The sequence below is a fragment of the Cylas formicarius genome, unplaced genomic scaffold (assembly GCF_029955315.1).
Source record: "Cylas formicarius isolate icCylForm1 unplaced genomic scaffold, icCylForm1.1 PGA_scaffold_9__14_contigs__length_23061073, whole genome shotgun sequence".
NCBI lineage: Eukaryota > Metazoa > Arthropoda > Insecta > Coleoptera > Brentidae > Cylas > Cylas formicarius.
The window spans coordinates 14020298-14036795 of record NW_026844365.1 but is presented as its reverse complement, the minus strand read 5'-3'; the positions used below and the strand labels follow the sequence as shown (position 1 = coordinate 14036795).

The 16498-nt window shown below is 32.5% G+C and overlaps 1 protein-coding gene across 5 annotated transcripts in view; it reads right to left on the bottom strand.

Moving 5' to 3' along the window:
- Positions 1–16498, bottom strand: part of LOC132707326 (discoidin domain-containing receptor 2-like) — a 212032-nt gene that overhangs the window by 16809 nt on the left and 178725 nt on the right. For all 5 annotated transcript variants that reach the window (XM_060679126.1, XM_060679129.1, XM_060679127.1 and 2 more), the window contains one exon: positions 13993–14224. In XM_060679126.1, the coding sequence (XP_060535109.1) occupies positions 13993–14224 (232 nt within the window). The remainder of the gene's footprint in view (positions 1–13992; positions 14225–16498) is intronic.

The following is a 16498-nucleotide window of genomic DNA, read 5'->3' as shown; positions in this document are numbered from 1 at the left end:
AATTTTCGTTTTTTAATTAATTCTGTTATGTATTCTGTTATGTTTTTTAATTAATTCTGTTATGTATTCCAGAGATACTTCGATAAATCGATATTTCAAATGCTATGAAATCGTCAAACTATACATATGCTGTGGTGGACCATACATTTACTGAGTTTCCAGCTTAGGTCTTGGCTTGTTTTTAATTTTGGCAATATCAGTCTGAATAAGGTTTTCGTCATGAAATTAGCATCTTGGTTGTTACTTTCTACTTTCTGAGCATCTATTGCTCCTTATCCAAATCTCGAATCTTTCATTCTGATTAGTTTCTTTGGAGCTAGTTTTAACAGCTGCTTCATTGTCCACTGTTTAAGCTGTAGGTTATCTTCATTTTGGTTAGTTCCAACCTAACTCTATCGCGTGTTGCAACTTCAGCTGTGGTGTGGTTGAATTTAGCTGCGATGAGCTTTATTTGCTTTCCTACTGTACATAGTCCAGGACAATAGAGGTGTGCTTTGATCGACATCGTATTCAGCATCACCAAGATCGGACAGTTAGATAAAATTATCTGAGACTGGATGCTGTGGTACCAGGCAACTAGTTGACCAAACCTTAACGTTGACTTAACATTGTTAAATCGGACGAAAATAACATCTATGTACTATGTTGAGATTCGAGCGAACATGCTTTGGTCTGTTAAACAATGCTCCACGAACGGTTTAAAAATAATTGTTCCTTAATTTGGGAATTCTGAATTTATGGACCGGTCGGCACTGTAATCGCGAATTCTCGAGGGGGCCGAGAGGGGCGACGTCTTAATGACGTACTAAAAACGTTTTAATTGAGACAAGGATGGCGACTTTCCGCCGGCAGTCTTACACAATGACGCGAATGTATATTTGTTGCAGTCTTTACTAGTAATTTAAGGACATAAGGACATAACGGACATTTCTTTTGAATCTGACACACAAAAACTTGTTGCTATTTACCTCTAGAAAGTACTTCAGACTTTTTAATAAAAATTTTATTTTTATTATCTTTTTCAGAAAAACAAAGTTCTTTATTCAACAAATATCAATAAATGCATTAATAGAAAAATAATTCTGTTCCATCATCATTTTTTAGATTTAGTTATACAAATCGACTTTTATTACAATTAGGAAATAGTCCTCCAGGTTGTTTGACAACTTGCAGCAAGTATGGAAACTGTTCTTCGTTACATTTTACAAAACTTCTGGATTCATTCTACGTCGGTTTTTGCTGAGTGGAACTTGCTGACGTTTCGCCAATCATCCTGTTGGCTTCTTCAGAGCTTGACTGAAACTGGCTCGCATTGTACTCTGTACCTGCTTATATATTTTTTGAGGGGGCGGAGCTAAATGAAGGGCATAAACACCGTCTCGGACGATTGATTCCCATATTGGAGACAGATAAAGACCTGAGTCGCGGTTATGATTGTTAGGTTGCTTATAGATCTCTATAGACTCTCGGATTTTTCGTTGGTAGAAGAATTGATTACATGCAAGAATTTTAGTTTAATGTCCGGTTTCGTGACCATTTTTGTAGAGCGTTGAATTTCATACAAAAATTAAAAATAAAATTGACTTAATGATCTATAGGTCATAAGATATGATTATTTATATATGAGAGTAAATCGAAAATGCAAAACTATAATGAGGATAATCTTCCCATTAATATTAAGAGCTTATACGTGGTAAGTACTTTCTAGAGCTAACTAGAAACTAGTTTTTATCTATCAGACCCAAAAAAATAATCTTTTTTTTTACCGATATTAATGTACAATCTTGTAGTTTAACAGCTCGTCTTGGCATCGCTTTGAAATAAGAGTAAGCTCTTGAAAGTGACGTATATATAAATCTTCTGATATTAAGAACATTATACAGGTTTTCATATAGAAGACCAAATATTGATAGTATAATTATATTCAAATGAATGTATTTCCTATAAAAAATCACTTTTTGAGAATATCTGTACAATACTAGTCCTTTTCATTATCTTCCTATTTATTTATAAAAATGGCTGTCCGGTCCTGCCTATTTACGTGCCGTATGTGAGGGCTCGCGTCGGACTCCATACTGCATATACCGTTATGGCGTCAAAAGTTTTACTTTTCACCGAAAGGTGTGGCGGGAGCTCTTTTTAATGAAAGAAAAATCGATAGCTGAGCCTAGCGTAGCGTGACCGATGGTAATGAACCGGGTCGCAAAAGTTTGAGCCTTCCTCTATTTTCAGTTGTGGCACATTCGTACATTTTCGCCGCGGGAAAATTTATTCATAACGTTCCGGCGTAGGCAGGATGGGAGGGGGGAGGAGTCGATCCGGAAAAAAAGCAGCGGTGACCGGAAATGGGAAAAAGTTTTGACAGAAAACGCGTTTAAGTAGTATGTTCCAAGACATTTCTTATTTAATCGAAAACAAATTTACAGACTTTGGATGTTGTTTGGAAATTATACATATACTGTTGCTTATTATTGCGGGAATCACTTATATCTCCATTGGGATTCCTTATTTTTGATAGAACACTTGTTATATTATTCCTATAGTACTCCTTGGGGTTGCTCTATGTTTACTCTCAATAGCTTTTGAGATATTGTATATTTAATGTTAATAGTTTTTTAGCATCTTGATTGTTTTAAAATTTTTGAAAGTTGTAAGTAACATTGTTTTGAAAATTGCCCCTTTTAACCACTTTTGGCTGTTGTTAATCGTCTGTATAGTAATCAAAAATGAGATTGACCATTGATTTTTGATTTTTTTATCATTTCTTGGGTCGTCTGGTTTAGCATCTGTTTGGAGTGCCCCTGTTATCCTTTTTCGAAAAAGTCCTTTCTGTGCCATATACGATTGTCATCTCCTTAGGGCTCTGAGGGCCTCCCAAGGCTTATTTTTCCTTTTGCTTATTCTTTGAACTATAGAAAACGATTATATTAAATTATATTCTTTTTTAACAACCCTCATAGCTAAAATATGTGCCAGTTGTACCGTAGGACCGATTGTCATGTCTGTCTCCAAATCCGTATGATTAAGAAGATACTTTTTCATCAAGTTTTTGGTTGCCATGAAAAACAGAAATGCCTGAATGTAATATTTTATTATTATTATTATTATTATTATTATTATTATTATATTCTTTTGACTTTATCACAATTACCGTATTCTTAAATAATATTAATTTTTGATCTCTATATTTTTGTAATTAATATAATTAATGCAATAGTTGACCGAATTCTTTCTCTCCCTCTTATAGTCGTTTTTAAGAGATATTACGTTATTAGATATTTTGCCCTACATACGGGGTAAAGGAGTTTAACAACCTTGGTTGTATTTTACATTTTTTTTGTTTTTTGATCTTCCTGTATATTATCAAATTTAAAATATAGCAATAGGCTCTACAAAACAAGCCCATTTTTTATGGGGCGTGGCTCTTGTCGACTCTATCTAGGGACAGACTTTATTCACATGACAGAACAAACTAATTATTTTGATTTTTTAAATATTTTATACATCTTTCTACTTTTCTTAGTTTTCTAGATCCCAACCCATGCTTCACCAAAATTACTCGCTTTGGGCGATGATAAAGATGAATTAAAGACACTGAAATAAGCAAAAATTCCTTACGAATTTTAATTTCTGAGCATTTGGTATATTTAAAATTCGACCCCAAAAAAATTACTTATTAATAAGTAAGTCACCTTTTTTCCTTTTTATAGGGATTCTTTATAAGGAAACGACGTTATGGTTTTTGTTCATATTTAGGTATATTTTAAGTGAAACGGTCTTCTATCCAATTAAAAGCTTCATAGAAAATATTATTCTTATTTTCTCTAGTCTGTCACCTTTTTGTATGCAATTAAAGATAGACTGTTGAGTAATTTTCTTATGGATTTTTTCAATATATCTTCCCTCTTCTTATGGTACAGCATAATTTCCACAGGACCGAAACTTTGAATTTTTCTCATCGTATTTTCCGAATCCGAATTGGACGACTTATTACCACAAAATATCCTTTTTTATCTTAAAAGTGTTTTTTACATTATCCAGTATTATGACCGTACTACCAGCAATTACCACTTATTTCCTCTACGATTTCCACTAATTACTACGACTGAGTAATTTTTTTAACGCAATTGCGCGCCAACAGATTCATCGGGCCCAATCGATTCATCTCTCCCGACGGATTTATTGGCGATTTCGGATAAAAGTATCATTAAAATGTTTATTCGCCGGCCATTTAATCAATATAGATGTTCACAGGGAAGGGGGGCAGGTGTTGGGGGATTGAAAAAAAAAGGTACGCGCCTAAATGCGCGTTCCGATGTTTCGATTTAATTAATTTCTAGTACGGGGGATATTTTTATGCGAATTAAAATAATTCCGGGCTTAGAGTTATCCAAGTATTAAATTTCGTATCGTTTAATGCATCGCTGCGTTTGATGCTTTTTTCCGTGAAACTTTGAAACGTTTCCTGTCGCGGCGCGTTTAATTTAATTGCATTTTTTGTACTCGGGTTACTCGGACCGGCCTTCTTGGTATCCAGGAGTGGGACGCCCAAACTAGGTTGCATCAATTCGATTATTTTCTAGTTACATAAAAACCTCAAATTTTTTTTATTATTTATTATTATTATACATTGCCGGTAAATAGTAATACAATTTTTTTCCAATTTTCCAGCGTTGCCACATTAGTATTTTTCGGAGTATATTTTAAAGATATACCAAAACTAGAACAAAAAAATTGGAAACATTTTGCAATTACTGCCCAGTTTTATTCAAAAAGCTTCTGCAGTCACCGGAAATAATTTAACTGTATTTACGGAAACAGAAAACATACTAGTTAACAAATTCCAAATATATGAACTATTTACCTAAATTAAATTAACTTATTGAAAATATAACTATTTTATTAAAACAACACAGCAAGCAGGGGATCATACAAAACACAAAAAACTTAAAGGATAAGAAAAAGTCTTAGAATTGGCTTAGAAATAAATTTTTGGCAGAGATGTTTTCTACTTAACATAAAAATAGTCATTTTTTGTAAGGCATGGAAGCTCTGGGCTTTTAAGTAGAGCCAATATATCAGATGATAGTGGTTTTTTTGGTGTTACAGTTTTTTGTTGGTAACTGGCTATAACGGGGTCGGAGGACACTAATAACATTCGCATCAAGTTTTTATTCGTGGCAATTCGCGATTTTTTTTAGGTGCTATGCTCGCGATATCGCCGACAATGTTTGTGACGTGCCTCTTGGGCCTCCTCAGAGAGCTGCCCAATAGGCACAATACAATGTTTAATAATATCTGTGGAATGGTACAGCAGTTTGCGGACGGTTATGGGCATATAATACCACGAGTAAAGACTTTTTTATTTTAAATGATTCTTCTACAAGGTTTTTCTTACTAAAGACACTCCAGAATTGAAACAACGTTTTTTGCGTTATTTCGTACATTTCTAAAAACAAAAAAACAAAAGTAGTCTTGCAATTTTGAGTTTAAACGTGTGTATAAAATGAAAACAATATGTAGAAAAATAATGCATTATAATTGGCTCAATGCGCAAGCAATACATGCGATAAACAACTTTAAGAGCATATTAATTGTTAATATTTTTATCACTCAGAGGTTGACATGTCTAACTGGCATAAGTTTTGCGATTATTTGCGACATTTTTGGCTGACAGTTTACACCCTTGCCTAATAAAACATGTATATTTTCGCTTGGCACTCGTTGGCCTTCATATTTTTTTACTCTATAGAATTTGAAAAATCGCAGAAAAAAAAACAAACATTCTACATTGCATGTACAGGTCTAAACTAATTGACAGGACTGACATCAGTTGTCAAATACTCAAAGCGGCATTTGTTTTCAATGCCTACTAAGCCATTTAAAAAGTACGAAAACTTGTGCCTTTATAAAAAATTCTTGAAAGAAAGCAATACTCTTTTTACATGTTTCAGTATGTTCTTAATTTAAAAACATTGACATTTTTTGCATTTTTAATAATGATTTATTGCAACCTACTTTATGCATGGGGCCCACAGTGCGGTGTTTCTTTGGTTAGTTTTGGTGAATTTGGTTAGTAAATATGGAAATAATCGTTATACTCGATAAACTTTTCAAGTCTGCTTCTATTCCTTTTTTATTTATGATTTTTTTTGTTGAGATCACAATTCGGTTATTTTATCATCATCAACGTACATGCACAAGATCTAAAATAAAAATATAACATAGATTTTCTTTTCTCTATTATGGTTCAAGCCATCACTCAGTCAGACTGAGCAATAATTGATCCAGGAGTTCCGCCTTCCATTTTAAGTTTTTGTAAATAACTTAAGTCATCCTATCCAAAATGATTTTTCACTTGTTGATACACAGTTTAATTTTACTTCGATACCTTTCCCAATTTCATAAAAATTCAATCAAACTTCAAAAGCCTTCCTAGTTCGCTGTCTTTGTTGTTTGGTTTTTTTTTTATTTCAGATTTTTATATTTATATTCAGAATTTTTTGATAAGCTACACTTTTAAGGAATCGCACAGTAGTTTTTTGCTGAAGTTCTCATTTCAGCGTCAGTTTGGGGATCTGTTGTGAACAGGTTCTTACCACCAGTGTTTATCTGTAAATTTTTTAATTTTTAAGGATAGAAAATATTTTTTTTGCAAAACATTAAAGCAAGATTCGGAAATCATGGTAGAAACAAGGTTTGAATTATTACGTCGTAAAGTTTAATCTAATATATGCTAAGATCTAAAAAAATATCTAGAAAACACATATAAAAATATAAATGCTATGGTTCAAGCGATAGTTCAGTGCTTAGATACAGTTTATGGAGGAGTCATAACAACCATTTGGAGTCGGAGCGTGGAAATTACTGAAACATATTGGAAAGGTTTGTAAAACCTCTTACCAGATAGCGACTTATTATTAAAAATGTATTTAAATTTATTACTTCCCTTAATATTGGCCCCAGAATTTTTCCAACCCTTTCTATATCTGCCGACCATGTTCTGAACATGAAGCGCCTCTTTTGAGGTTTATCTATGGAGAGAGGACCCGCCCTAATTAGCTAAACCAATTTGACCAAAAGGCCGATAAATTTTGCGGTTTTCATAGTTTGGTACTATTTTCATTGATATATTTTCATGTTATGTTTAGACAATGCAATGCCGCGCATTTTGATGAAGACATTTTAAATGGAGTTTGGTAGGTAACATGGATTCTTTATGCAAAAATAGAAAAAAAATTAATTCCTGTCACTTTTAGTAGTTACGTTCTACCTGCCACTGTAACTAACAAAAATTATTGTTCTCGTTTATTTAGAAGCAATCAAAACGAGAAGAAGCAATAATGTTCAACAAATTATATGTAATGGAAAATAAAAATTCGTATTTTCCTTTTTTTTCAATTTAGTTGTTCAATAATATACTATTGAACTGAAAAGGTGAACACGTCACACATAAATAGGCTTAAGATAATTTCTGATGAAAAGAAAAAATGTAATAAATAAATAAATAAAAATAAAATATTTTTCAATTTTCAAGTTCATTATTTACTAGCGGCATTATCGATATATGTCAATAATATAAATAATTGTAAAATAATAATAAGTATAGTCAAATTTATTGTTGCAACTTTCCAGGTGCCTAGTTTTTCCATAATAAATTGTTGCAAAGTCTATACAATGTTATAGAGTTCCATAATTAAAATAAGCATTGTATAACGAGCAGGCCTGGAAATTCAAGAGGAAATTCAAACAGGGGTGTTTTCTCAATCCGATAGTGGTTACTTGTCTGTGATTTACATTTAAATTTAAATTAAATTACCTATAACGTGTTCCATATGCGCATCCCATATTAATTATCTTTCTTTTTTTTCTTTGCTTCAATGCTTTTATTTTCACTTTTCCTTTGTTCTTATATAAAGGGTGTTACAAAAATATAGGCCAATTATTAAACCACTTTTCATTCGAACGTGTTGTTTACAATATACGAATTTGCTTTTAACTTTTTAAAAATACTTATTTATTATTATCGTAATTAATTTTAAATCCATAGAAGCTCAGAAAACCCTCATTTATTTTCATTACTTCTATGAGTCGTCTGGTAAAAATCTTAAAGAAAAATTTGAAATAAATTAGCCATTAATGGAATTAATATAAATATAATAATAAACATAGCTTTCAAATTGAAAAAAATCATAAGGAAAGTCTCATTATTTTAGCTAAAAGAAAATATGTTTTTGTGCCACTCTGCATAATTATCTTGTTAGTTTTTTTATCGATAGATCCCATCTGTTTTCTATTTTGTCTTTCTCCTTTTTTTAATTAATTTTTTTTTAATATCCTCGATTTGTTAGCATTAATCGCTTGGCTATTTAAATACGTCCTGGTGATTTCACTAAAACTCGAAACGTAGGCATCTACGCCACTGACGCCCCAGAAAATGGTTCCTCCCGTTATGGCGGCTTCGCCGCGCTGCAGATAAATCTTTCCTTTAATTGAATGTTCATTTTTTTTGACGTCGAAAAAATTGTGTTCTTTGTTTTTGTTAATTGTAATTGATGGAGATATATCTCTCTCCACACCGAACCGCCTGGTTGGCGCGAACGGAAAGAAGAGAGAAGGAAAAATGTCCGCCCGTTTCGATGAATAATCCCGAGCTTCTTCTACCGCGGAGCTGCTCGAACGAAATGAGTTTAACGGTCAGCGTCGAAATTGTTTGAGTTTAATTTACGTCCAATGTTGAATATCTCGATTTCTTTTTTAAATCGCTATCGTAATTTGTAATTTTCTCGCTGATCTCAGTTTTAATTTAGCCTAAACCAATACCATCTTATCATATGGGGTTTAGTGAGACACTCTTGAATCTCTTTAAGTCTTGTCTGCACAAGAGATTACTCTCGGTGACCTATAAGGATTGTTGCGGGGTGCCGGGGTGCCACAGGGTTCCAGTCTGGGACCATTACTGTTTTCGAACTTTATCAATGATTAAGTGCGACTTCCCATTATTTGCTACTGAATTAAAAATGTATAGATTCTATTGAGCTAGTGGCGCCGTTTAATAGGTCTTGTCAACTGTTTATCATGGACTGGTAGGTAAAAACTAAAACTGTGATAAATATGGGTATTTAAAATAGCAGTGCGTTGGTTAAGCACAAGAAATGTCCATGCCATGCCATTTTTTCACTTCGATTTTAATCGTTTATCTTATGTGTGTGAGGCAACATCTTGTTTGTATATTTTTGAGTTTGAGTTGGTTATGGTAATGGTAAATAGTAATAATACAAGTAAAAAATGTCGGCTGAGAGTCTAATGAAAAAAGACTGCAATATAACTGTAAAAGACTGAAGAGTTTCGAAAATATAACCAGTCCAGAGAGAAAACAAGTTTTAAATATTTTAATAATTTGGGTTCAAACGACGCGCAAAATGCTTATTTGGTTGGATTAATGACTCGTGTGCCAGTTCAAAGAAGAAGACCTCGTCGAGCCAAAGAAAAAGTAAAATTCCACGATGCTTATTTTACTTATAACATAAGACTTAACCGTTAAAGGGTTGTAAAGGAAACTGACTTGTGCTTTAAAGCATTCCAGCCAATTCACAGTTAAGTAAAGGCAAAATGGAATACCGACAGGAAATCTGAAAGCTACAGGAACGTGAGGAAAAGACAAGCGAGGAATGTATAGTTCCAAGCATGGGAAATTATCTCCAGAATCTATTAAAGCCGTATGCAACCACTAAGTTGGTTTAAAACTCAATTATCCCGTTACAGCTTGCTAAAAAAATATATTTTTCAGAAAATTTGGACATTAACAAAATGTTCAACTTGTGACATAGAGGTAAATTTTCAACACAAAGTTTAATTTGTGTTTTGGATATCCAAGAACAGATACATTTTCAGCATGTATTATGTATTATCTGAGTCAATTTTCTATGTATAGTTTCGACATTCACGTGTTTCTTACAAGCCAATCCATTTTTTATACGTAACCTCATATACTTGCAGTTACAGGACCAAATGAAGTGTTGTCGTTCCTATTTAATTTTATTACTAATTTTATGGATAACGAAGTAAAACATTGGCACGTAATTTGGGATTTGGGATACTGTTTCACTGATGCCTAAATTTAAAATTTTTCAACCATAAATACTAAATATCCAATTTTCTCAAAACAAAGATAATGTGACATTTCTTTGTGGCGTTTCTTTTCTATTTTATAATTACAAATTTCCACAGTATTCTTAGCTATGAAGCTGTAAAATCTAGGATAATTAAATTTATGTAAGTGCAGATGCAATGACTTAAGCCAAAACTGTTCCAAAAAATTTTTTTGGGTAGAAACAGCACTTGTTTTCAACAAAATTGTCACCGCTACCGGAAATGGTTAAGCATGTATCGTCAGCGTACATGGTGGTTATAATATTGCTTTCCAAATGTTGGGGAATATGATTTATATATAAAAAAAGACGCTTTTCTGCTTAATCGCTGTTGTTTAATGAAACACTTTTCCGATTATTTGCTCTTACAAGTATTTTAAAATATTATCTTTATTTAGCGTGAAGCTGGATAGAAATATATATTATCTTTTTTTGTTTGAGTGGAATTTTTTAAATGATAGGTTTGTTGTTGATATAATTAGGTTTGAAATTTTTTTTCCAAAAAAAACCTGCAAAATTATCAGCGCAATTTTTCAAAAATAAAAGTTGAAATATATTCTTTTTAAATGAAAAATATTTCGGTGGTGGTGCGGTCCATTCGAGCAGATCGTTAATTATGTTAATTGAAAATAATCGCCCAAAGCTTCCCTCTCCTAAAACCTTTGTTACCTTCTCAAATTGGCGACAATTACCTGCGAGGGAGAAGTGATATTTTACCGTCTCTGCGGTAATTTATATTTATTATAATTTAATTCGCTTCACTCGAGGGCCGGACGACTACATTCGACTACCGACTACGTTTTAATTATACGCTAGGATTAAAAAAAATCCGCTTCATAAATTCCATAAACGAGCGTCTATATTTGGAAAGAGATCATAATCTTCTGGACGGCAACTGTCGCGCTGTCCCACAAAGTCGAAGATTACATCTTAATTAATTTTTTTTCGTCGATATGTTATTTTAATTGGCCACCGAGATATGCGTAAAATTAACGCACACAATATACTTGATGGTTTCCTAATCCGCTACCTGTTTTCAACACTTATTTATTATGGGTGCTTTATCGTCAGTTTTACTGCTATTTTTTCGGTATCCGGTACTTTCACAAATTCTCGGAATTTTTAGTACGACACCGCTTGCCCGAATCCATTTTTATATTCATATTGAATATTAAGAAACACCGATTGTGAATTTTATCACATTGATAATATTTAGAACGTATTTTAACTTTACAATAATTGAATATTGGATGTTAATCAGTATGGAGAAATACCTCTTAATTGTACTACAATCAGAGCACTCCAGCTACCTTGAACATAAAGAAAACCAAAGTTATGATTGGCTTCTAACCAAAACTAACCAAAAAAGAATCGTACACTTTCGAAATGTTGTCTTGATGTGGAACAAGGAAAACAAGTGACAACAAAAAAATGCTCTTGAATAAAACGCAAAAAAGGATCACTCACATTTTATTAAGAATACAATCGAAATTTCATCTCGTGGCACGACTTCTAACTATTTTGTTAAGGCTTAACCTTCTTCATGACGACTATTTCCTCGCAACTGATTATTGCATTTTCTATCAGATCTTATGGATTTTTTGTTTTGGTTTTTTGGAATGTCTGACAATTTAATTGTCTGTGTTAGTGATTCCAAAAAGAAGAAGTTCAGTGATTACATCATATTGAATCTTACACATATATTCAAATGAGGTTTGGTGAAGATTGATTTTGTCCTAGAAAAAGCAGACCTGCTCTTGATCTGTTCTGTCGTTCTAAATTTGTCGTCGAGGTAGCTATTTCGGTATATTTCAGCCAAATTTGACAATTTTATTTTAGAAAACAGTGAAATATTTTTCAGTCAAAAGTCTTAATAATTTTCCTCGAAACTCCGTAAGATATATCCAAATATAATTTGCTGCTCTCTTCACGTCGTTAACTGCTACGTAAAATTTAATGATGAAACTTTTTAGGCATGAACGTGGAATTTGAGAAAAAAAATCTGGAACATTTTAAGTATCAAACGCCAGCCTATTCTCATCGGAAATTTATTGTATCAAAACTTTCCAAGACATTTCGCAATAAGGGATCAATTAATTACACTTCATTGCGATTGTCAATTTGATAAAGACGTCAAATAACGAATCTTAAAAAATTCATAATATTTACCTCTGAGCGGACTGCAGAATTATGTAAGGGAGCAATTACATCAACTAATACTAATGGAACAATGGATTATGGTAGCAACTGCTTCAAATTACTCAAGGCAGTAGACAGTGATTTCTTATATAATCATTTGATTTTGAAATTTTTGTCAATTTTAAGATAAAACAAAAAGTATCGGCTAAGGTAAGGTTAAAATTTGTTTCCACAGCACACTTTTGCAGCCTGTTGTTCACTGTAAAGTTTAGCTATAACGCTAAAGTGAAACTACCTCTCCAACTTAGATCCAGTCACCTCATTAAGAAAATTTAAATAAAAGTTTATGCAATATAGTAGGGGGTTCCATAAGAGGAACGATGTGAGATGTCGCTCCTAACAAATCACATTCTGTTGTATTTCTATTTAAAATCTTTGGTCGTAATATTGTTACATGTCTTTTCCATATTTCTTATATTTAACTGCTTTTAACTGCTAGCAATTTTTTTATTTATACTATGAAATTTTGTTTTTTGCTTTGTATGTTTTTTTTTTCGGTATAACTACTATATTTATTCTATAGAAATTCATTTTAATATTTATAATAAAGGATAAGTTATTAGCTTTAGGGGGTTGCATAAAAAGCACGCACCATGTTGGATGTCGCTCCTAACACATTACATTCTGTTGTTATCTTTCTATTTAAAATCTTTTGTCGTAATTTTGTTATATGTCTTTTCACATATTTCTTATATTTAACTGCTTTTATCTGCTAGTAATTTTTTTATTCAATTCATCTTGTTTTTTGCTTTGTATGTTTTCTTTTCGGTATAACTACTATATTTATTCTATAGAAATTCATTTTAATATTTACTGAAGGATCAATTGTTAGCTTTAGGGGGTTGCATAAAATCCACGTACCATGTTGGATGTCGCTCCTAACAAATCAAGTTCTGTTGTTATCTTTCTATTTAAAATCTTATCCGTATTTTTGTTATGTCTTTTAACATATTTCTTATAATGTTTGTAAACTTATTCTCCCCATTTAACTGCTTTTAACTGCTAGTAATTTTTTTATTCAATACTATGAAATTTCTTTTTTTTTTCTGTTTTTTTTTTCTTATTATTATTTATAATATGATATAATATGCATCCAGCGTAGTTATAACCACTGCCTCAGGCTAATTGTTGGGATAATAAAATACTATAGTGTCGATGAAAAAACGAAAGAAACTGGATAGCTCTTGGATGTGAAAAATCAATTGCTTGCGTCTAACTTTTCATCCAAAAACAATACCACAATCATGGCTTAGTCACCATATTCACCGGATATGGTCGCCCACGATTTTTTCCTGTTCCCAGAACTCAGGAAACGCATGAAAGGAAGGATGTTTGGAATGATTGAGGAGATAAAGAAAAAATCTCTGGAAGAACTCAATTCTATCTGAGGGAGGGGGATTACTTTAAAGGGGACAACATTAAACTTAAAGTCACCTTACTTTTTGAACACACCTCGTGTATTCAAGGTATACCCGACAAATGTTACCTATAGAACGACCAGGTCTATCGCCTCTTTACTCTGTTATCTTTAAGCAACTGGAATGTATTTTTTGAGAAGTTTATTTGGTTAGCCACCCATTTAGCTTAGTTTAAAATAGCTTCAACTAATATTAAAGTCACTAGGTTTACTAGGTTTACGAACCTCTTCTCCTTTGGCATCATGATACCGAATCCACTTCTGCAACCTCGGTCTCCAGTACTCCAGCATGTAGGCTTCGGCGTATTCGATACCTTGCCCGTTACCGAACCGACCTTGGGTTTCGGTTGCCGTGATCATGTGGACCGTCTTCAGGTCGATCTGGATCCATTCTTCAGGTTCGGTTGTCGCTTGTTTCTGCGGACACCAAGCCCCTCCGTTTTTGTCGGTCCGCACTCTGGAAGAGGAAAAAGTTGCCTTTAAATTTCATTCGCGCCGCGGCCGTTTCCTCATTTCGTCGATAAACATAAACACGGGGCGAGTTCAAACGCACGGCGTTAAATGTTTGTAGCCACTATCTAATGGTGTTTATAAAATCCACATATCAGCCTTTTAACAACAACCGATTTTTCTTTCTCCGAAATAAACCGGAAAATAAATACGCGTCGCACCTCAACACGCGGCGGAAAAAGTTGTTTTCGCAGCGGCGACTCGCGCTGGGGGCAGGTTTATTAAAAATTAGCGGGAATTGTCGTCGTTTTTTTTTATTTTAGTTTTGGCAATTATTTTGCCTTTTACGGGGCGTTTCAAGAAACGTGCATTAGTGCTTGACTTGAGATTAGTCATAAGAAAAAGAAAAAAGTACCGTGCTTTCAATGTATCTTGATAACGTTTTAATTGGTTGTAACTTCTTTGTTTTTAGAGATATCAAGGTAAACAAAAAACACAACGTAGGGTTAGTAGCCAAGTTTTTTTCGTACGTACAAAACAAAACACTATTAATTTTCTGACATATAAGCCTAGATCATATCTTTTTAAATAGAACACCCTGTAGATTATATATGTGTTTAATAGAATATCTTATTCCGATTACAATGACGTAACACACTTTATATTTTAATCCGCTCATTTTTGACAAATCTGTAAAATTAGGAAAGTTTTATATAATTTCGAGGACTGACTGCAAGGACAATATTTATTTACAAATTAAAGTGGAACAAAAACACTACAGTAAAACATTCTTTAACTATTCTAAATGTGTATGTGATCACCATTTTCCCGAACAAATTGCTCATACACTCTAATTGTATGATGTCTTGCATTTAGTAACATTTCCGGGTTGTCTCTTAACTGATTTATTGCCTCTGAAATCCTTTGCCGAAGTTCCACGACATTATTACAAGTTCTTCGCACGTGATTTTTTATGTGTTCTCAAAAGAAAAAGTCCATTACAGTCGGGGATGCACCTCTGGGTTTTTATTTCGTGTATTTGTCTAGGATTATTTAAATGCCAATTTCGCGTATTTTGTCTGTTACAGTTATTTGTTATAAATATACTATTAAACGCATATATAACATACAGGGTGTTTAACTTAAAAATATGATGTAGGCTCATATGTCAGAAAAATTATAGTGTTCTGTTTTATAGGTCACTTTGAAAAAAACTTGGCTACTAAACCTACATTTTGTTTTTTGTTTACCTTGGTATCTCTAAAGACAAAAAAGTTACAGTCAATTAAAATGTTACCAAGACAAATTGACCGCACGGTACATACAGAGCTTATTTTCGAAGATTTTTAACAAACTTTTTAACAACTTAATCGTTAGATACAACAGATGTCAACGTAAATAATTTTATGGCTTCTTCTTTTTGTGTAAATTATTTGAGGTTCAACGCTAATCCATATCCGGTGCGCACCAAAATTGATATTATCTATTGACCGTTTTAGGTCGAATTAACTTTTCCAACTCTCCTATAATATGTGGTCGAACTTAAGTTGCCTTAATTTATTTAAATCAAAGGTATAAATCTACGCCTTTTTTTTATTGTTGATATAATAAATTAATTGCTCGCTAAGCCTATATTGAGTGCCTTTCTGTAAAAAGATATTTTGGTTCTCTATTTTTTCGCAATGGATGGAATTGTTCTTTTAAAAAAATAATCCTTCCTCGACAAAATTTGTGATTGTAAAAAAAAGTTTTGAATACGAGAAGAGATTTTTAACCTTATTTAATACATTTTCTAATTCTGAAATGAACCAAAAAATAGACGAATATAAGAAAAAAAATACTGTGCAAATTCTTAAAATGTTGTGTAACACATTAACGGGAAATGAACGAAATGCAAAAAAACATACTTAATAGTAAGTCTAGTTTGGTTATTTTTTTTGTTTAATTATTTATTTAATTATATTAATTATTATTGCTCATTTAATTAAATTTTGAGAAGATTCAGATGGCAAACCTTACATACACAACGAACAAATTAACCCAAACCATTTAAAGGAAGCCTCAAGATTTTTCAAGACGTGAGAAGGATGAGACTAAAAAAGACTTATTTTAATTATCCCTTTTACAAAGTGTCGAAAATAGTCTCTATTTTAATGTGTAAAAATCCAATTGTTTAAATTTTGTTAATCTGACAATTGTTTTCATTAAATTTTATTTTTTTTTTAATTATGAATATAGTTTAATCTGTTTGAACTATGTATGATTGATTAATATAAGCGAT